This window comes from Phyllostomus hastatus, unplaced genomic scaffold (genome assembly GCF_019186645.2).
Source record: "Phyllostomus hastatus isolate PE091 unplaced genomic scaffold, TTU_PhHast_1.1 phas_contig_64, whole genome shotgun sequence".
Taxonomy (NCBI): domain Eukaryota; kingdom Metazoa; phylum Chordata; class Mammalia; order Chiroptera; family Phyllostomidae; genus Phyllostomus; species Phyllostomus hastatus.
This window is the reverse complement of record NW_025333928.1, coordinates 2657060-2680185: the sequence shown is the minus strand read 5'-3', so window position 1 is coordinate 2680185 and position 23126 is coordinate 2657060. Positions and strand designations below refer to the sequence as shown.

Below are 23126 nucleotides of genomic sequence, written 5' to 3'. Positions count from 1 at the left end.
AGTTAGAAACATTCCAAACAACCTAACCCTAGGTCTACAAGAACTCGAGGAACAACAACAAAGACAGCCCAGAGCAAGCAGAAGGAAGGAAATAACCAAGATCAGAGCAGAATTAAATGATATAGAGACTAAGAGCACAATTCTAAGGATCAATGAATCCAAGAGATGGTTCTTTGAAAAGATAAACAAAATCGACAGGCCTTTAAGCAGATTCATCAAGAAAAAAAGAGAGAAAACTCAAATAAACACCATCAGAAATGAAAGAGGAGAGATTACAACAGATACATCAGAAATACAAAGGATTGTAAGAAATTACTAGGAAGAACTATGCCAAGAAATTTGAAAACCTAGATGAAACGGACAAATTTCTAGGAAAAATATCTTCCAAAACTCAATGGAAAAGAAGCAGAAAGCCTGATCAAATCAATAACAGCAAAAGAAATTGAAGCACTAATCAAAAACTCCCAACACACAAAAGCTCTGGAACAGATGGTTTTACAGGAGAATTCTGCAAAGCATTTAAGGAAGAACTAACCCCTACCCTTCACAGACTATTTCAGAAAATCCAGAAAGATGGAAGACTCCCAAACTCTTTTTATAAGGCCAACATCATCCTAATTCCAAAACCAGATAAAGACACAACAAAGAAGGAAAACTTCAGGGCAATATCGCTGATGAACATTGATGCTAAAATCCTCAACAAAATACTGGCAAACCGCATCCAACAGTACATTAAAAAGATCATACACCATGCCCAAGTGTGATTCATTCCAGGGATGCAAGGATGGTACATATTCGCAAATCAGTAAATATAATACATCACATAAACAAAAGCAAAGACAAAAACCACATAATCATATCAATAGATGCAGAAAGAGCATTTGATAAGGTACAGCACCCACTCATGATAAAAACACTCAGCAAAGTGGGAATAGAGGGAGCATTCCTCAACATAATAAAGGCCATATATGAGAGACCTACAGCCAACATCATGTTCAATGGGCTAAAATTAAAATCTTTTCCACTAAGATCAGGAACAAGACAAGGATGTCCACTTTCACCACTTCTATTCGATATAGTACTGGAAGTTTTAGCTACAGCGATCAGACAAGAAAAAGAAATAAAAGACATCAAAATTGGAAAGGAGAAAACAAAACTGTCAGTGTTTGCAGATGACATGATAGTCTACATAGAAAATCCTATAGACTCCACGAAAAAACTGCTTGACCTAATAAATGAATTTGGCAAAACAGCGAGATGCAAAGTCAATATCCAGAAATGAAAGGCATTTTTGTACACCAACAATGAAAGAGCAGAAGCAGAAATCAAGAAAAAAAATCCCATTTGAAATAGGAAAAAGAAAAATAAAATATCTAGGAATAAACCTAACCAAAGGTTTATTTTACCAAACCAAAGAGGTAAAAGACCTGTATTTAGAAAACCACATAACACTGAGGAAAGAAATTAAGGAAGACACAAACAAATGGAAACATATACCGTGTTCATGGATTGGAGAATTAATATCATCAAAATGTCCATACTACCCAAAGCAATTTACACATTCAATGCAATACCTATTAAAGTACCAATGGCTTATTTCACAGACATAGAACAAACACTTCAAAAATTTATATGGAACCATAAACGACCCCGAATACCTGCGGCAATTTTGAGAAAGAAGAGTAAAGTAGGAGGGATCACAATACCTGACACTAAACTATACTACAAGGCCACTGTAATCAAAACAGCCTGGTACTGGCATAAAAACAGGCACATGGACCAATGGAACAGAACAGAGAGCCCAGAAATAAACCCAAGTCTCTGGTCAATTAATATTTGACAAAGGAAGCAGCAACATAAAATGAAATAAAAATAGCATCTTCAACAAATGGTGTTGGGAGAACTGGACAGCTACGTGCAAAAAAATGAAACTCGAGCACCAACTTACACCTTATACAAAAATAAATTCAAGGTGGATAAAAGACTTAAATATAAACTGTGACACCATTAAAGTCCTAGAGGAGAACGTAGGTAGGAAAATCTCAGATAATTCACACAGAGACTTTTTTACTGACATGTCTCCTAGAGCAAGGGACATAAAGGAAAGAATAAACAAATGGGACCTCATCAAAATAAAAAGCTTTTGCACAGGTAAAGAAAACAGTATCAAAATAAAAAGAGAGCCAACTCTATGGGAAAACATATTTGCCAATGATACCTCATACAAGGGTTTAATCTCCAGAATATATAAAGAACTTACACGACTCCACTCTAAGAAGACAAGTAACCCAATTAAAAAGTGGGCAAAGGACTTGAACAGACACTTCTCCAAGGAGGACATACAGAAGATCCAAAGACACATGAAAAGATGCTCAGCATCACTAGTCATCAGAGAGATGCAAATTAAAACCACAATGAGATACCACTTCACACCAGTCAGAATGGCCATCATAAACAAAGCAATAAACAACAAGTGTTGGAGAGATTGTGGAGAAAGGGGGACCCTAGTGCACTGTTGGTGGGACTGCAGACTAGTACAACCACTATGGAAAGCAGTATGGAACTTCCTCAGAAATCTAAAAATGGATCTGCCTTTTGACCCAGCAATTCCACTGCTGGGACTGTGTCCTAAGAATCCTAAAACACCAATACAAAAGAACCTTTGCACCCCAATGTTCATAGCAGCATAATTTACAATAGGTAAGTGCTGGAAGCAACCTAGATGCCCCTCAGTAAATGAATGGATCAAAAAACTATGGTACATTTACACAATGGAATTCTATGCAGCAGAAAGAAAGAAGGAGCTCCTACCCTTTGCAACAGCTTGGATGGAGCTGGAAAGCATTATGTTAAGCGAAACAACCAGGCAGTGAAAGACAAATACCACATGATCTCACCTTTAACAGGAACCTAAACAACAAAACAAAGAAACAAGCAAAATAAAACCAAAGACACTGAAATAGGGGACAGACTGACAGTGACCAGAGGGGAGAGAAGAGAGAATTTCAGGGGAGAATGAGAAAGGTTTACAGGAACAAATTTAAAGGACACATGGACAAAAGCTAGGGGGAGGGTGGTAATGGGAGGGAAGTGGGGAGGGTTTGGTGGGTGGGCTGGAATGGGAGTAAAAGTGAGAAAACTGTACTTGAACAATGATTAAAAGAAAATAAAAAAAATAAAGAAGTCTTTTAAAGAATATCTTTAAATGTTGACTTGGTGGAATTTCTCCGTCCATTTTAATTGAGAGCTTTGCAGTGTAGAGTAGTTTTGTTGGCAGGCCTTTGCGTTTTATTACTTGGAGTATTTCTTGCCATTCCCTTCTGACTTGTAGTGTTTCTCTTGAGAATTCAGCTCTTAACCTTATCATTACTTCCTGTTTTTTCCTTGCTGCCTTTAAGATTCTCTATTGTTGAATTTTGCCATTTTAACTATGATGTGTCTTAGAGTGTGCTTCTTTGTGTTTGTTTTGATTGGGATCCTTTGTGCTTCCTGGTCCTGTGTGACTTTTTCTCTCATCAAATTAGGGAACTTTTCCATCATTATATTTTCAAACAGATTATCTATCCCTTGTTTTTCTTCTCACATACCTTCTGGTATCCCTAGTATAGGAATATTATTACATTTCATGTTGTCCTGCCTGTCCCTGAACCCTTTTTTGTTCTTTTTGAGGCTTTTTTCCTTTTCTTGCTCTTTCTGGGAGTTTTTTCCTACCTTTTCCTCCAGCTCACTGATTCGATCCTCTGCTTCATGTAGTCTGATTTTGATTCCTTCTACTGTGTTCTTCAATTCAGAAATTGTATCCTTCATTTCCTCTTTGGTCTTTTGATTGTTTCTATGTCCTGTTTCATGATGATATACTTTTCAGTAAGTTCCTTGTAGCTTCCCTGTAGTTTTTTGTAATTCTCATTGAGCTCATTGAGCTTCCTTATGACCATTATTTTGAACTCAATATCTGATAGTTGATTTGCCTTTATTTCATTTATCACTCTTTCTGAGGATTCCTCCTTTCCTTTTGATTGGGGGTTGTTTCTTTGCCTTCCCATTATTTGTGAGACTCGTCTTGTTTGTTTCTGCTTCTTAAATTGATCTGTCTTGACTCTGTGACCTTGTGGTATGAACTTCAATGGTAGAGACCTGTGAGATTTAGTGGTGAAGTCTCCTTGATCTCCTGAACTTGATGCTCTTGGGATGCCCTTTATGTTGTTTATGTTGGCCCTCTAGATGTAATAGGGTTTTGATTGTTGTTGGGTAATTCTTTGGTGGGTCCTTCCCTCCAGCTGGTTGACTGAGGGTCACTCTGCCCAGCACCTCTTATATGCTGCTGTGCAGGTGCATTGCTTTTTCTTTCTGGATCCACCTCTGTGATGTCAGATGTTGACCCTGTCTGACCTTAGGCATCCTGTTTGAGACTTTCAGGGATCTACTGTCTGTGCCTGACTCCTTTGGTTGTTAATCTGGTCATTCTGTACTCAGCAGTCAAGCTTAAGAAGCACAGGGCTGGAGCAAAGTCCCTTCTGTAGCTGGAGGTATTGTTTCCCCTTGGGCTGCTCCCCCTCAGAGGGGAGTGGTCTGCTTGAGCATGATGGCTTCTACCATATGGTGGATGACTCTGCATTGGGATCTGAGCATCTACTGTTAGTTCTGTTCCCAGAGACTCCATCCCCAGTCCCTCCTCAGGCATCTCTAACCCAGTTTGCTGCTGGCTTTGCTGGAGGCAAGGATAAGTGGCTGCCAATGAAAATTCATGCATGTCAATTTACAATAAGCAAGTCCTAGAATCAACCTAAGTGCTCATCAGTAAATGAATGGATCAAAAACTATGGTACATTTACATGATGGAATACTGCACATCAGAAAGAAAGAAGGAGCTCCTACCCTTTGCAACAGCATGGATGGATCTGGAGAGCATTATTCTAAGTGAAATAATCCAGATGGTAAAGACAAATACCATATGATCTCACCTATAAGTGAAACCTAATCAACAAAACAAACAAGCAAGCAAAATATAACCAGCAACATTGAAGTGAAGAAGAAACTGACAGTAACCAGAGGGAGGTGGGAGGGGATAATGGGAAAAGGGGGAAGAGTTCCTGGAATTTGGAGTTAGTACAAAACCAAAGAAGCATTGAAGGTGGGAAGTGAGGATGGCTGGGGTTGGGGGGGCAGTAAATGGAGACAACTGTACTTCAGCAACAATAAAAAAAGAATTAAAAAGGAAAATCCTGCTTCTATATTTTTCTTCTGCATTTATTTTTATTTTTTATTTTAATTGTTGTTCAAGTATGGTTTTCTGTATTTTACTCTCATCCCAGCCCACCCACCTAGCCCTCCCCACCTCCCTCCCATTTTCATTCCCCCTAGTTTTTGTCCATGTGTCCTTTATATTTGTTCCTGTAAACCCTTCCCCGTTTCCCCTGCAATTCCCTCCCCTCTCCCCTCTGGTCAATGTCAGCCTGTTCTCTATTTCAGTGTCTTTGTGTATATTTTTCTTTTTTGCTTGTTTTCTTGTTTAGGTTCCTGTTGAAGGGGAGATCATATGGTATTTATCTTTCACTGCCTGGCTTATTTCACTTAACACAATGCTTTTCAGTTCCATCCATGCTGTCACAAAGAATAGGAGCTCCTTCTTTCTTCCTACTGCATAGAATTCAATTGTGTAAATGTACCATCGTTTTTTGATCCATTCATTTACTGATGGGCGCCTAGGTTGCTGGCTATTGTAAATTGTGCTGCTATGAACATTGGGGTGCATAGGTTCTTTTGGATTGGTATTTCAGGGTTCTTAGGATATAACCCTAGCAGTGGAATTGCTGGGTCAAGAGGCAGTTCCATTTTTAGTTTTCTGAGGAAATTCCATACTGTTTTCCACAGTGGTTGTACCACTGTGCCAGTCTGCAGTCCCACCAATAGTGCACTAGGGTCCCCTTTTCTCCACATCCTCTCCAACACTTGTTGTTTGTTGCTTTGTCCTTCTTCTATTTTGAATTTTGTTCAGAATCATCCATTTCACTCAGCAGGAAAAGGGTTAAAAAACATAAATCAATTTAAACTACAAAGTATAAATGTTGAGGATATTCTTAAAGCTGACAATTCTATTTAATTAAACAAAAATGTAAGCAATGTTAAAAAAAAAGAAAATTTTTGCATTGGCTCTTAAACAGCTCTTTGTATTTCCAGCTGTCCATCTCTGGCAGAGAGAAACCCTGCAACTTTTTACTGCTGGTTTTTTTTTGTGTGTAATTTGTGGGCTTTGGTGCACTAGGCTGGGGATCCTAGCTTAGGGTTTAGAACCCATTCTTTGCAGGCCCCTGGCCCCTAAATTATCCCTCTGGGCACTCAGCCAGCCTGCTTGAGTCTCTACTGTACTCCTTACTAGTTAGTTTGGGCTGAAAGAGATTCTTCTGTCTGTCCGAGGTTATAAGGTTTCTCTCTCACTATTGTTCAGTTGTTTGTCTGGGTGATTTCTCCACAATTTAGTTGTAATTCCAGATTGGTCCTGGGAGGAGGTTAGTATGACTTCCATTCACTCCTCCACTATCTTGTGCCTTCCTAGTATGAACATTTTAATGATGCTACTTTTTTCTTATCAATGAGCACAGTATATGCCTCCTTTTATTTATATCTTCCTTAATTTCTTTCTTTAGTGTAGTATAGTTTGCAAAGTACAGATCTTATACTTCCATGGTTAAATTTCCAGGTACTTCATTTTTCTGGATGCTATAGCAAATGGGATTTTTTTCTTAGTTTCTCTTTCTGATACTTCATTGTTTGTATAGAAAAGTGCCATTGATTTCTGAATATTGACTTTGTATCCTGCTACTTTGCCAAATTCATGTATTATGTTGAGTATTTTTTTGTTGAAAACTATAGGGTTTTTATGTACATTATCATGTTGTATACAAATAATAACAGCTTTACTTCCTCCTTTCCAATTCTGTGCCTGTTTATCTTTTTTCTTGTCGAATGATTGTGGCTAAAACTTCTAGTTCTATGTGGATAAGAGTAGTGAAAATGTGTCCCCTTTTCTTAAGTGAAAAGTTTTTAGTTTTTATCTATTCAGTGTGATGTTGGCAGTAAGCTTTCTGTATATGACCTTTATTATGTTGAGGTATGGTTCCTCTGTTCTCTCTTTGCTTACTGTCTTTATCATAAATGGGTGCTAGATTTTAACAAATCCTTTTATAGTGTCTATAAGTCTGATTGTGTGCTTTATATTTTTCATTTTGTTTATGTGGTATATTACATTTATTAATTTTCAAATATTGTTGCCATCCTAATATCCTGTGAAAAATAAATCCCACTAAGTCACGGTGTATGATTTTTTTACATACTGGTGGATCCAGATTGCCAAAATTTTGTTGAGCCTTTTGGCCATCTATATTCATCAGAGATACTGGCCTATACTTTTATTTCTTTGTTGTGTTTTTACCTGGTTTTGAAATTAGGATAATATTCACCTTGTTAAAAGGGTTAAAAGTCTTCCATTCTCTTAAATATTTTGGAATAGTTTGAGGAAGATAAGAGATAGTTCTCTTAATGTTTAGTGTAATTCTCTTGTGAAGATGTATGGTCCATGGCTTTTATGTGCTGGTAATTATTTTTATTATGGCTTCTATTTTGCTAGTTGTTATCAGTCTATTCAGGCTTTCTACTTCTTGATTCAGTTTTGGAATATTATATGTTTATAGAAATTTATCTATTTTTCCTAGGTTTTTCAGTTTCCTATCATATAGTTGTTCATAGTAATTTCTTACACTCCTTTGTATTTCTGTGGTATTAGCTGTTACTTCTCTTTTGTTTCTGATTTTATTTATTTGGGTCTTCTCTCTATTTTTCTTAATTAGTATGTTATAGGCTTGTCAGTTTTGTTTATCTTTTCAAAGAACTCACTCCTGGATTCATTGATCCTTTGAGTTGTTTTTTTAGTCTGTATGGTATTTAACTCTGCTCTGATCTTGATTATTTCCTTCCTTCTACTCACTCTGGGCTTTGTTTGTTGTTGTTTCTCTAGTTCTTTTAGATCTAGGATTAAGTTTTTTACTTGAGATTTTTCTACCTCCTTTAGGTAGGCCTCTTTTGCTATGAAGTTTCCTCTTATAATTTCCTTCATTATGTCCAGATACTTTTTGATTTCTTCCTTGATTTCACTGTTAACCCATTCATTGTTTAATACCATGTTATTCAGTCTTCATGTATTTAACTGTTTTTGAGGGATTTTTTGAGGTTGGTTTCTAGTCTCAAGCCACTGTGATCCAAGAAGATGCTTGATATTATAAATTTCAATTTTCTCAATTTCTTTGAGACTTGTTTTGTGTCCTACCATGTGGTCTATTCTTGAAAATGATCTATGTATATTTGAAAAGCTGTATTTTGCTTCTTTAAGGTGAAATTTTTTTTGTAAATATCAGTAAGTCCATTTGGTTTAGAGCGCTGTTCAATGCCACAATATGTTTGTTGACTCTTTGTTCAGAAGATATATCCATTGTTGGCAGTGGGGTGTAAAAATTCCCTATGATGACTGTATTAATGTCTGTCTCTTTCTTAAAGTCCTTCAAGATATTCCTAAGTTGGGTGCATATATTTTTATAAGAGTTATGTTTTCTTGTTGGACTACTCTATTAAATATTATGTAGTGACTTTTTTTGTCTCTTGTTATGGCCTTTTTTTTTTGAAGTCTGTTTTGTCTGATATAAGTATTTCTACTCAAGCTTTTTTTGGTGTTTATTTGCTTGGAAGATCTTTCCATCCTTTCACTTTCAGTCTGTGTAAATCTTTTGTTCTGAGGTGGATGCCTCATAGACAAGCAAACTCAACACCAAACAAACAATCCAATTTAAAAAAGAATAGAGGGCCTGAATAGAAATTTCTCCCAATAAGGCATTCAAATGATCAACATAAATATGAAAAGATGCTCAAATTTACTAGCTATAAGGAAAATGCCAGTCAAAACTACAATGAGATGATACCTCACACTTGTTGAATGGCTATTATCAACAGCACAAATAATAAGTATTGTAGGGTTTGTAATGAAAAGGGAATTCTTATTATTGCTGGTAGGAATATAAACTGGTGGAGTCACCCTGGAAAGCAACATGGTGGTTCTTCAAAAAATCAAGATAGAGTTCCAGTATGACCCAGCAACCCTTATTCTGGGTATCTACTCCAAAAGTTTGAAAACATTTATTCATACAGATATATGTTAATTATAGTGGTCAAGTCAGGGAAATAACCAGAGTGTCATTTGATAGATTATTCGATAAAGAAGATGTGGTACATATATGCAATGGAATGTTCTCAGCCATAAGAAAATATGAAATACTGCCATTTGCAACAGCATGGATGGACCTTGAGAATATCATGTTAAGCAAAAAATAGACAGAAAAAGTGAAGAATCATTTGATTTCACTCATATGTGGGGCATAAAACTGAAATTCATAGACACAGACAACAGTATGGTAGTCCCCAGAGGGAAGGGGAGGGAGTAGTAAAAAGTAAAAGGAGTCAAATATATGGTGAGAGAATAAGATTTGACTTTGGGGGGTGAACACACAATGCAATATACAGATGACATATTGTAGAATTGTACACTTGAAACTTAAATCACTTTATTAAGTAATGTCACCCTACTAAGTTTATAAGAAAATACAAAGAAAAATAGAAAATGCTTTGAGATGAATTAAAATTAAGATACAACATAACAAAACTTTTGAAATGCAGCTATATTGGTGCTCAGAAGAAAATTTATAGCTCTAAACATCTATGTTTAAAGAAGAAAAATCTAAATCAACTTCATAATCTGCCACATTAATACACTGCAAAAAAGCAAAGCAAGCTAAAGCTGAAGCAAGCAAAAGAAATGACCATTAGCATATAAATTAATGAAATAGAGAACATAATATAATGAAAATAAAAATCAATGTTGGTTCTTTGCAAAAATGAATAAAATTTATAAACCTTTATCCAGAATGACCAAGACAAAAGAGAGTATACTAAAATTAGAAACAAGGGGATATTATTATTGATGTAAATATAAACAAACAAGGCTTATAAAGTAATAAACAATTACAAGCAAATAAATTAGATAACTTAGATAAAATCATAAGGTTTTCCAAAGACACAAATTACTAAAACTGACTAAAAAAATCCCCAGAATATCTGAATAGACCTAGAGCAAGTATAGCTGGAGCACTGGTGAATCACAGAAAAGTCACTAATGGATATTTTGTAGCAAGAATGCAGATAGAGAAACAGAACCTGCCAGAGAATTTGGAAGCCTGCCACTTCCAACTTGTGGTTGGGACTTTGAAGGAAACTTATGGAGAATGAAGTTTCTGGATGGCTTGATTCCTGCATTAGAGCCTTGGTTGCTGTGTCAGGAAGGCAAGCAGTTAGAAGACAGGGAAGAACACAAAAAGCTGGACTCCATTAGCATTAGCACTTTTATAGGTGTCCTCACTGTCACTAATCATAACAATTTTAAGAGAACAATGTGGTGTTTCAATTCTGCTTTCCAAATACCTTGTGAATTTTTTGTCACCAACTTTAGACTGGAGTAATACAAGGAAGAGGATTCTGGAAAATATGGTTTTATCTTAGCCAACTTGGAATCATGCCTTGGTACATGAAAATCAAACTGGTGTTGAAAAAAGCCAAAGAACACAATGCATTACATAAAGGAGGATGATTTGAACAACTGCTTTCTTCACATATAAATTTTAAAAAGCCAGAAGGCAATACAATGACATTGTTAGAGTGTTGATTAAAAAAATAAAAACTACCAATTCAAACTTCTAAAAATAAATACTTCAAAAATAAAGGTAAATAATTTTCAGATAGAGGAAAACTAAGATAGTTCTTCTGCAGTTCTTTACTTAAGAAATACTTAAGAAAGTTTTCAGTCTAGAGAGAAATAATAGCAGAGGAAAACTCATGTATTCAGGTAAAAATAAACAGCACCAAAGATGCTATATATCTATAAATATAAGAACATTTTTCCTACTAATTACTTTGAAATATGTGATGACAACTCTCCATCACCAAAAAGAAGATGGGCAAGATTATGCTAGTGGACAGCAGAGAGAGAATTATATTATTTTTCATAGTTAATAAATAACATAATGATATACAGAGACATAAGACATGAAAACAATAACATTATAAACAATGATGGGTAGAAATGGAAATTTATAGTTTCATTTTTTTCTACATTTTACAAGATTAACTCATATAAACTATGAAAAATTAAGTATATGTTTTATAAACCCTATAATTATCACTGAAGCTAATGCAAAGAAGTATAGCTAAAAATCAAATGAGAAATTGCAATGGAATTCAAAATTTATTAAAGTAACTCAAAGAAAGCCAGGAATGGGAAAGCATAGAAAAAAACAAACAAAAGCAGAAAAAATAAACAAAAAAACAAATAATAAATATGGTAGATGAAAATACAACCATATCAATCAAGGACTAAATGCTCAAAATTAAAAGAGAAATCAGAACAGAAAAAGGTTAGGAACCACCCACATGCTGTTTATAGTGAGCCACTTTATAAAGACATAAAAGTTTGAAATAAATGGATATAAAGTGATATACCATGCAAAAAGCAATTACAGGAAGTCTGGAGGAGCCATTTTAATACCAGAGGAAATAGACTTCAAGACCAAGAATATTACCAGAGATAACAATAATAAATACTTATGGGCTTAATAATAAAGATTAAAATATATCAAGGAAAATTTGACAGAATTAAAGGGAGAAATAAAAAAATCTACATTTGGGATTGTAGATTTTAAGTCCTTTTTTCAGCAAGCAATAAATCAATCAGACAAAAATATCAGTTAAAGACTAAGTGATATAAGCCATACCATCAATCATCATTACCATTAACAAATGGCAAAATACACATTTATTTTAAGTACACATGGTGCATTTCCAAGACTGATCATATGCTGAACCAAAGGACAAACATTGTAGTATTTAAAAGGATTGAGTACAAGCATGTTCTTTGAGCACAGAGGAACTAAATTAAGAATCAATAACAATAATATGTCTAGAAAACTCCCAAATATTTGGAAATTATTCCACAGAATTTTAAATAATCCTTATATCACAAATAAAATTATACAGTAAATTAGAAAATACTTTAAATGTTTATAATAAAAATATAAACAATTTTTTTCAGGGCACAGCTAGAACACTGCTTATAGAGAAACGTTTAGCATTCAACACTTCGGTTAGAAAAGAATACAGATCTAAAAGCTATAGCTGCAGGCTTCACGAAGACACTAGAATGGGGGCTTTTGGAAGATGACTTCGAGATAGGTGGGAGTGGAGTTCACTTCCCACTGAGCACAGGTGGAATACCTAGCTGATCTTCTGAGGAACAGAGTGAACAGCCAACAATATCCCAGCATATATGAAGGTTGGAGGCCAAAAATTGTAGAAGACATTGAAAAATCAGATGGTAAGGTGATTGCTTTGAGACAATAAGGGACCAGAATGGGGACCAGGGTGGCTGCAGCCCAAGGCCTGATACCTGCCAGACCTGCTGAGAATTCTTGGAAGAAAGTCAGGTCAACAGCTCCCTCCCCTGCCAAACAGAGGATAGAGGGACACCAGGATGGACCTGAATGCTTGAAGTCTCTGGGGGGAATAAAAACAAAGTGGAAAACACAAAGGGGTGGTGTTTACCTGCTGAAACTGTTGATGATGGCTGGGTTATTAACAGAGAAACTGGGGAGCCTGGTGATGCCTGGAGAAGGGAGAAGAGTTGGGCTGTAACAGATTCTGACCCGGATAGTCTCTGGTCTGGTTGGAAAGTTGCACTGTGAGAAAGTTGGGCTGGGCACTTGTTTGGAGCAGCAGGCTTGAATGGAGGAATTTGTTTAAAAAAAAAGAAAAAAAGGGAGGCTCTCAGTGCCTATTTAGGGAGTTCCCCCATGGTGGCTGGCCAAGCCTCCAGGGCTGTACTGCTACAGCCTCTGTTGTGGGCCTGCTCCTGATGTGATAGCCGCAGCCACACCCCTGCCCTCTCTGCAGTGACAGCTGTGGAGCCCGCGTGCCCATGCCTGCAGCCCCAGAGGCATGCACGGGCACCCACAGAGGCAGTCACAGCTGGGCTACATGGTGGAGTCCCTCCACAGAGAAGAGCAGCAGGACTCAGGGAGTTAGCAGTTCCCAGAAAGACTTAACTCAGTGGGGGAGCCAACCTACCCTGGAGAGACTCTGAGAGTCCCTAGGGTCTAGGAGAGCAAAGAGGAGGAAGGTAGTGTGTGATTTGCCCCTAATTGGTACACTTCAAGGACAGCACAGCTGGTGGACTAAAGGCCTAGGCTTGGTGCAGAAAGGCACTGGGGCCCCACAGCAAGGAACTGGGCTGGAGGCTGGGAAACTGTGAAGATTGCAGCCCAGACCTTACCTCCATCCTTGCAAAACCACAGGAAGGGAGAAAAGTGAAACACAACCCCCTTAGCCTGCTGCAGCCAAGAAGACCAGCAGCAGAATTCACTTGGTTGGTTTAAAGCCAGCAGGAGGCTTATTCTTTTTTTTTCTTTCTCTTTTTTTAATCTACAAATGAGACAATAAGACATGGAATTGTAAAAGGACCAAAATAAGAACCAAAGAGGGATCATCACAACAACTGAGAAACTGAGACAAATTTTACTTTGCTATTGTAGAGAGCTTGCAAGTTATTGTTTATTTGTATTATTATTAATTTTTCATTATTTTTACAACTTTTATTTTATTAGTATTTTTATTATATTCTTTTTGATTCGTTTTTTCATCTTGTTTGTTTGGTTTTCCTTGTTCTCTCTTTCATAGGGTATTTTTAATTTTCCTTTTTTCACTTCACTTTGATTCCAAAACCACACTACTCTAGGTCGTGTATTGCCTATTCTTGTTATTCAAATCACATAGATTCTGTCATGATTATTGTTCCAGTACTATTGTAAATAATTGTTGTTCCATACAATTGTAAATACTACACAGCATCTGGATCTTAGTCCATTTCATTGTCCTCTGACAATTTATTACTATTGTGGTTAACTCTAGTCTCTCACACACTATACCTATTTTCTATACTTTACTCTCACTATATCTCATAATCTGACTTACCACAAGCTCACTGTTTTCTGGATTCAACTCACAATCCTTCCCCCCTCTACAAGTCTTATCTTCTTTCCACCATTTCTAAAAAGTGGCTAGTTGGGTAAAATATCACAGTTAACTATATGTATAGTTAACACCATACATATCCAAAGAATCTCCTATCTCTTCTCTACAATTGGGCACTTTAAATCCCATAGAATACACTCCTGCTGTCTTAATTCATTTTGCCTTCCCCCTCCAACTGATCACATAAAAGAGTAGGTGAGAGCTGTGAACACCAGTATACCTGCTGGAAGAGAGAATATACCAGCAAAAGAACCTCCAACAGATAATAACAAAAGAAGGTGAAGTGATGAGTAAAATCCACAGTAACCTCCACCCAGGACCAATCTGGAATTACAATTAAATGGTGGAGAAATTACCCAGAACAAAAAACTGAACAATTGCGAGAGAGAAGCCTTAAAACCTCTGGCAGACAGACCCAGCTTTGACACAACCTGTCCACACCTGAACAACAGCATACAAGATGTGGTGGTGGGAGTAGCCCTTAGTTAACCAGCTGGAGGGAAGGGCCTACCAAAGAAAGATCCAACAACAATCAAAATTCAAAGACATACAGAGAGCCAACATAAATGACAGCCCAAGACCAGCAAGTTCAGGAGATCAAGGAGATGCACCACTGAACCTCACAGGTTTCCTACCATAGAAGTTCACACTACAATTCCAGGGAGTCGGAACAGTTCAATATAAGAAGCAGAGTCTAACAAGAAGAGTCTCACAAACAATGGGAAGACAAAAAAAAAAAAACAAACAAAACTCAAAGGAAAGAAAAGGAGGAAGCCCAAGAAAGAATACTAGATGAAATAGAAGCAAGCCAGTGATCAGATATTGAGTTCATAGCAATGGTTATAAGGAAGCTCAATGAACTCATAGAGAATTAACAAGATCTATAGGGAAACTACAGTGAACTCACTGCAAACCATATCAACATGAAAAAGGAAAGAGAAACTACCAACAAGGGCCAAGAGGAAATGAAGAATACAATTTCTTAACTGAAGAACACAGTAGAAGGAATCAAAAGTAGGCTAGATGAAGCAGAGGATTGAATAGCAAGCTGGAGGACGGGGTACAGAAAACTTTCCAGAAATATCAAGAAAAGGAGAAGAGATTCAGAAACAATGAGGTGGTATTAAGGGAACTAGAGGACAACATGAAACTTAATAATATCTGTATAATAGGGATACCAGAAGGAGACAAAGAAGAGCAAGGGATAGAAAACCTGCTTTAAAAAGTAATGATGGAAAACTTTCCTAATTTGATGGGAGAAAAAGTCACACAAATCCAGGAAACACAGAGGCCCAATTAAGACTCATCACAATTAAAATGCCAAAATTACAAGGCAAAGAAAGAACCTTAAAGGTGCAAGAAAGAAATAGGAAGTAACATACAAGGACATCCCAATAAGATGAGCAGCTGACTTCTTAATGGAAATGTTCCAAGCCAGAAGAGAATGGCAAGAAATATTCCAATGAAAAACAAAGGCTTACAACCCAGACTACTCTATCCAGGAAGGCTCTCAATTAAAAGTAAGGCAAAATAATGATTTCCTAGATGAAAGAAGGCTCAAAGAATACACCTCCTGCAAACCAGCCCTGCAAGAGATGCTAAAGGGTCTGCTTTAAGAAAAGGAAAAAAAAAGAGTGAGGGGGAGAGGAATATAGGTACAAAAATGTCAATGAATAAGTACCCATCAATAATAACCTTAAGTGTACATGGATTAATTTCTCCAATCAAAAGACATAGAATAGCTGAATGGATAAGAAATCATGACCCACACATATGTGGCCTACAAGAGACCCACCTCAGAAGAAAAGATCCACACACACTAAAAGTGAAAGTGAAAAAGCTGGGGTAGCAATACTCATGCCAGACAAAATAGACTTCAAAACAAGGGACACAAAAAAAGACCTAGAAGGTCACTTCATCATACTCAAGGACAGAATCCAACAAGAAGACATAAACATTGTAAATAAATATGCACCCAAAATAGAGTACCCAAGTACATAAAGAAAATCTTAGAGGACTTTGAGAAAGATATTGACAGCAACACAATTGTAGTAGGGGATTTTAACACATCACCGTCAAAAATGGATAGATCTTCCAAACAAAATATCAACAAAGATTTTTGTGGCATTGAACAATGTCCTAGATCAAATTAACTTAACTGATATATAGAGAGAGCCTTTCATCTTAAAGAAGCTAAATACACATTCTTTTCAAATGCACATGGAACATTTTCAAAGATACACCACATGATAGGATGCAAAAAAAAGCCTCAACAAATTCAAGAAAATTGAAATCATATCAAGCATTTTCTCTGACCACAAGGGACCAAAACTAGAAACCAACCTCAAGGAAAAAATCCAAAAACACTCAAACTCATGGAGATTGAATAGCATGCTATTAAACAATGAATGGGTCAAGAATGAGATCAAGGAGGAAATCAAAAGGTTTCTGGAAACAAATGAAAATGAACTGACTACAATCCCAAACATATGGGACACAGCCAAAGCAGTTGTGAGAGGAAAGTTCATAATGATACAGGCCTACCTAAAAAAGATAGAAACGTTTTTAAAAAAAAAAAACAAAACAACTTAACCCTATGCCTACAAGAACTCGAGGAACAACAACAAAGATAGCCCAGAGCAAGTAGGATGAAGGAAATACCCAAAATCAAAGCAGAATTAAATGACGTAGAGACTAAAACACAATTCTAAGGATCAATGAATCCAGGACTGGTTCTTTGAAAAGGTAAACAAAATGGACTAGCCTTTAAACAGACTCATCAAGAAAAAAAGAGAGAGGACCCAAATAAACAGAATCAGAAATGAAAGTGGAGAGATTACAACTGATACCACAGAAATACAAAGTATAATGGAAAATTATTATGAAGAACTATGTGCCAAGAAATTTGAAAACCTGGGTTAAATGGACAAATTTCTAGAAAAGTATAATCTCCCTAAACTGAATGAAGAAGTGGAAAGCCTGGACAGACCAATAACAGGTGACAAAATTGAAGCAGTAGTAAAGACACTCTGAACACACAAAAATCCTGGACTGGATAGTTTCACAGGAGAATTCTACAAGGCATTTAAGGAAGAACTAATCCTTATCCTTCATAGACTATTTCAAAAAATCCAAGAAGATGGATGACCCCCCAAGTCTTTTTATGAAGTGAGACTCATCCTTATCCCCCAAAATAAAGACATACAAAAGAATACAAACATCAGGCTAATATCGCTGATGAATATAGATGCTAAGATGCTCAAGAAAATATTGGCAAAGTGCATTCACCAATACATTAAAAAAATCATATACCACGGTAAAGTGGTCTTCATCCCAGGGATGCAAGCATGGTATAATATTCACGAATCGATAAATGTAGTACATCACATAAACAAAATGAATGACAAAAATCACTTGATCATTTCAATAGATGTGGAAAAACCATTCAGTAAGGTACAGTGCAAATTTATAATAAAAACAGTCAGCGAAGTGGGAACAGAGGGAGCATTCCTCAACATAATAAAGGCCAAATACTACAGACCTACAGCCAACCTCCTAGTCAATGGGCAAAAACATAAAGCTTTCCCATTAAGATCAGGAATGAGACAAGGATTTCTGCTTTCACCAGTCATATTCAACATAGTATTGGAAGTCCTAGCCACAGCAATCTAACAAGAAAAAGAAATAAAAGGCGTCCAAACTGGAAAAGAGAAAGCAAAACTGTCGTTATTTGCAGATGACATTATGGTGTATATATAAAATCCTGTAGACTCCTCCAAAAAACTACTCAACCTATTAAGTGAATTTGGCAAAACAGTGGGATACAAAGTCAATATGTAGAAATCTAAGGCATTTCTGTAAACCAATAATGAAATATGTGAAACAGAAGTCAGGAAAAAAATTCCATTTGCTATAGTAATAAGAAAAATAAAATACCTGGGAATAAACCTAACCAAGGAAATAAAAGATCTATACTCAGAAAACTACACAACACTGAAAAAAGAAATTAAGGAAGACACAAACAAATGGAAACATATGCCATGTTCATGGATCAGAAGAATTAACATCTTCAAAATGTCCATACCACCCAAAGCAATTTATAGATTCAACACAATCCCTATTATGACATATTTCACAGATATAGAACAAACACTTCCAAAATTTATGTGGAACCATAAATGACCCCAAATAGCTGCAGGATTTTGGAGAGAAGAACAAAGTAGGAGGACTCACCGTACTTGATATCAAACTGTATTACAAGGCCACTGTAACCAAAACAGCCTGGTACTGGGATAAGGACAGACACATACACAAATGGAACAGAACAGAGAGCCCAGAAACTAACCCAGGTCTCTCTGATCAATTAATATTTGACAAAGGGGGCAGAAGCATAAAATGAAATAAAAATAGCCTCTTCAACAAAGGATGTTGGTAGACCTGGACATCTATGTGCAAAAACATGAAACTTGGTCATGAACTTACACCATACACAAAAAGAAATTCAAGGATAAAAGACTTAAATATAAGTTGTGACACCCTAAAAGTTCTAGAGAAAAACATAGGCAGGAAAATTTCAGACATTCCACCCAGCAATATTTTCGCTGACATGTGTACCATAGAGCAAGGGACATAAAGGAAAGAATAAACAAATAGGACCTCATCAAATTAAAACGCTTCTGCATGGCTAAAGAAAATAGCATTAAAATGAAAAGAGCACCAACTGTATGGAAAAGTATATTTGCCAATGATACCTCAGACAAGGGTTTGATCTCCAAAATGAATAAAGAACTCACATTACTTCATTCTAGGAAGACTAACAACCCAATAAAAAATGAGGAAATCCTTGAACAGATACTTTTCCAAGGAGGACATACAGAGGGCCCAGAGACATATGAAAAGATGGTCAGCTTCACTAGACATCAGAGGTGCAAATTAAAACCCCAATGAGATACCACTTCACACCACTCAGAACGGCCATCATAAACAAATCAACAAACAACTAGTGTTGGAGAGGATGTGGAGAAAAGGGAAGTCTAGTGCATTGTTGGTGCTAATGCAGACTTGTGCAGCCTGTGGAAAACAATATGGAATTTCCTCAGAAAACTAAAAATGGAACTGCTTTTTGACCCAGCAATTCATCTGCTAGGATTATATCCTCAGAACCCTGAAACACCAATCCAAAAGAACCTATGTACCCCAATGTTCATAACAGCACAACTTACCATAGCCATGTGTTGGAAGCTACCCAAGTTCTCATCAGTAAATGAGTGGATCAAAAAAAAAAAGAAAAACATTAACACAATGGAATACTACGCAGCAGAGAGAAAGAAGGAGCTCTTACCCTTTGCAACAACATGGATGGAACTGTAGAGCAACATGCTACATAAAATAATCCAGGCAGTGAAAGAAAAATACCATATTATCTCACCTATAAGTGGAACCTAATCAACAAAACAAGCAAGCAAAATATAATCAGAGACATTGAAATTAATAAGAATCTGATAGTAACCAGAGGGGAGATGTGTTGGGGGGATAAGGGGAATGAAGGGTTTCCAGGAACAACTATAAAGGACACATGGATGAAACCAAGGGGACTGGTAGCAGGGGATGGAGGTGGGGATGGCTGGGGTGGTGGGGTGGTGGAGTGGTGGTGGGGTAAATGCAGACAACTATACTTGAACAACAATAAAATACGTTTTTTTAAAAAAAGAAATTAGAATGGCACTGGCTGGTGTCCCTCAGTGGATTGAGTGCCAGCCTGTAAACCAAAAGGGTTCCTTTTTGATTCCTGGTCAGGGGACATTCCTGGGTTGCCATCCAGGTCCCCATGGGGGTGTAAGAGAGGCAACCAACTGATGTTTTTTTTTTCCTTTTTCTCCCTCCCTTTCTCTTTCTCTAAAAAATAACTAACATTTATAATGAACAACAACAAAAAAATTCAATGAAGGAGAAAATAGTCAATAATAGAACAAATTAATAAGTAAAACTTGGTTTTTTGAAATGAACAACAAAATGAATGCAGTTTATTGTAGGTAAATTATAACTTAATACATTTAATTTAAGGAAATATATGAAAATAACCAAATCCCAGAATTTGTTTATAAAAAGTTGTGTATTTACTCTTATATGTTTAAACTTCTGTCAGCTTCAAAGTACCCTCTATTTGATACAATACACCTATCAAGACATGTTTTCCACTGCTCCAGTTTTTGAACTAATTAATTTTGATGTGTTTTATTGCTTCTGCCATTTTTTGTTTCACCTCTTCCATATCAGCAAAATGTTTCCCTTTTAGGAACTTTTTTACTCAGGGGAAATAAAAAAGTCATTTGCTGTAATGTCAGGAGGAATGGGGGGTATGGGTGTCATGTCATTTTTTGGTCAAAAACTGTTGAACACTCAGCGTAGTGTTGGTAGATGTGCTTGTAAATCATTCATCATGAAATGAGCAAATTCGTTAAAAGAGTCTTCAAAAAAACTTTACTGAAGCCAAATGCAGCCTCTCACAAAAATGCCAGGTGATACAATGATTCACATGTGTTCCTAGAACACTCAATTTGTGGGATAACCTACACTACAAAAGGGCCTGCCCTCCAGGTGACAATTCCAGTTTCTTTGTTTTCCCCTCATGTTTTGGAGGACATAGAGTTTTCTCCAGTTGAAGTAGTCATATGTAACTACATGCTTTTCAGGTTTCATATTCCATTTTCTTAAAGTTATTCTTAAAGTCTATGCTTCATTACTCACCTTCTTGTATGTCCTATAGATACCAAAGTAAATGTATTGATTGAGAAATGTTCTTAATTTCCACAGAGTTGTTTCCCAAAGGAAAACCAAGAGAAGGCAAATAAGGCCTATGGCACTCATCATAATCATATATTTTCCAATCATTTTCTCTTCTAAAGAATAAACAGTCTTTTCAGTGTCTGAGAATGGCAAAGGGAGAGAGAAAGAGAGATCTTACTGCAGGGACTGACGTAATGAACAAGGCCTAAGAAAACAATAAGTAGGAAGAACTGTACAATAAAATTAAATGTTAGGATAAGTTGAGAAGCATTTAGAGTGTGAGAAGTGGTTGTTCTGCAACACATACAGTTTGAATAATAATTTTTTTATTGTTGTTTAAATACAGCTGTCTCCATTTTCTTCTCATCATTCCCCCCATCCCAGCCATCCCCACCCCCACCCTCAATCCTACCTCCTGTGACTTTGTCCACGTGTCCTTTAAACATGTTCCTTGATAACTGTTCCCTCTTTTCCCCACATCATCCCCTCACACCTCCCCTCTGGTTACTGTCAGTTTGTTCTTAATTTCAATGTCTCTGGTTATATTTTGCTTGCTTGTTTGTTTTGTTGATTAGGTTTCACTTATAGATGGGATCATATGGTATATGTCTTTTCACTGCCTGGTTTATTTCCCTTAGCATAATGCTCTCCAGTTCCATCCATGGTGTCCTGAAGGATAGGAGTTCCTTCTTTCTTTCTGGAATAGTATTCCATTGTGTAAATGTTCCGCAGCTTTTTGATTCACTCATTTACTAATGGGCACTTAGGCTGCTTCCAGCAGCTGATTATTGTAAATTGTGCTGCTATCAACACTGGTGTGCATAGAATATTTTGAATTAGTGTTTCAGGATTCTTAGGGTATGACCCCTGCAGTGGAATTCCCAGGTCAAAAAGCAGTTCCATTTTTAGCTTTCTGAGGAAATTCCATACTGTTTTCCACACTGGCTGCACCAGTCTGTATTCCCTATTCTCTACAACCTCACCAACACCTATTGTTTGTTGATTTGCTTATAATGACCATTCTGATAGTTGTGAAGTGCTATCTCAGGGTGGCTTTACTTTGCATCTGTCTGATGGCTTGTGATGCTGACCATGCTTTCATATGTCTCTGGACTTCTTTATGTCCTCCTTGGAGAAGTGTCTGGTCAGGTCCTTTGCCCATTTTTAAAATTAGATTATTTGTTTTACTGCACCAAATAAGTGAACTTGACAGAGAAGTGGGATACAAAGTCACTCTTCAGAAACTGAAGGCATTTTGTACACCAAAAACAGAATGTTTCGTGATTGAGAAATCAGGAAAAAATTCCACTTGATATAGCAACAGGAAAATAAAGTATCTAGGAATGAACCTAACTAACAAGGTAAAAGACCTTGTACTCACAAAACTACAGAACACTGAAGAAGGAAATTAAGGAATATACAAATTAACAGGAGCATGTACTGTGCTCATGGATTGAAAGAATTAATATCATTTAAAGGTCCATACTACTCAAAGAAATCTATGGATTCAATGTAATTCCTATTAAAATGTCAATGGCATATTTCACAGATATAGAACAACTAGTCTGGTGCTAGCAGGCATACTAATCAATGGAACAGAACATAGAGCCCAGAAATAAACCCATGTCTTTATGCTCAATTAATATTTGACAAGGGGTCATAAGTATAAAATAGAGTAAAATAGTCTCTTCAATAAATGGTATTGGGAAAGTTGGAATTGTACATGCATAAAATGAAGCTAGACCACCAACTCATACCATTTATGAGAATAAACTCAAAATGGGTAAAAGACTTCAATATAAGTCATGGAAACATAAAAATCCTAGAAGAAAACAGGCAGGAAAATCTCAAACATCTTTCATAGCAATATTTTTTACTGATCTGTCTCCTAGGGTAAGGGCAGCAAAGGAAAAAAAAAACAAATGGGATATTTGCCAATGATATATCTTATAATGGGTTAGTTTCCTAAATATATAAAGAACTTAAGCAATTCACAACCAGGAAGACAAACAATCCTATTAAAAAATGAGCAAAGGACCTGAATACACACTTCTCCAAAGAGGACATGAAAATAGCCAAAAGGCATGAAGGAATGCTCAATGCCACTAATCATTGGAGAAATGCAATCTAAATCCACAGTGAGGTTCATCTCATACCCACCAGAA

The 23126-nt window shown here is 36.5% G+C and overlaps 1 protein-coding gene across 1 annotated transcript in view; it reads right to left on the bottom strand.

Moving 5' to 3' along the window:
* The window catches only part of LOC123825427 (phospholipid-transporting ATPase ABCA3-like), a 306670-nt gene that overhangs the window by 73289 nt on the left and 210255 nt on the right, over positions 1–23126 (bottom strand). Inside the window, exon 14 of the mRNA XM_045848811.1 lies at positions 20923–21101. Within this exon, the coding sequence (XP_045704767.1) occupies positions 20923–21101 (179 nt within the window). The remainder of the gene's footprint in view (positions 1–20922; positions 21102–23126) is intronic.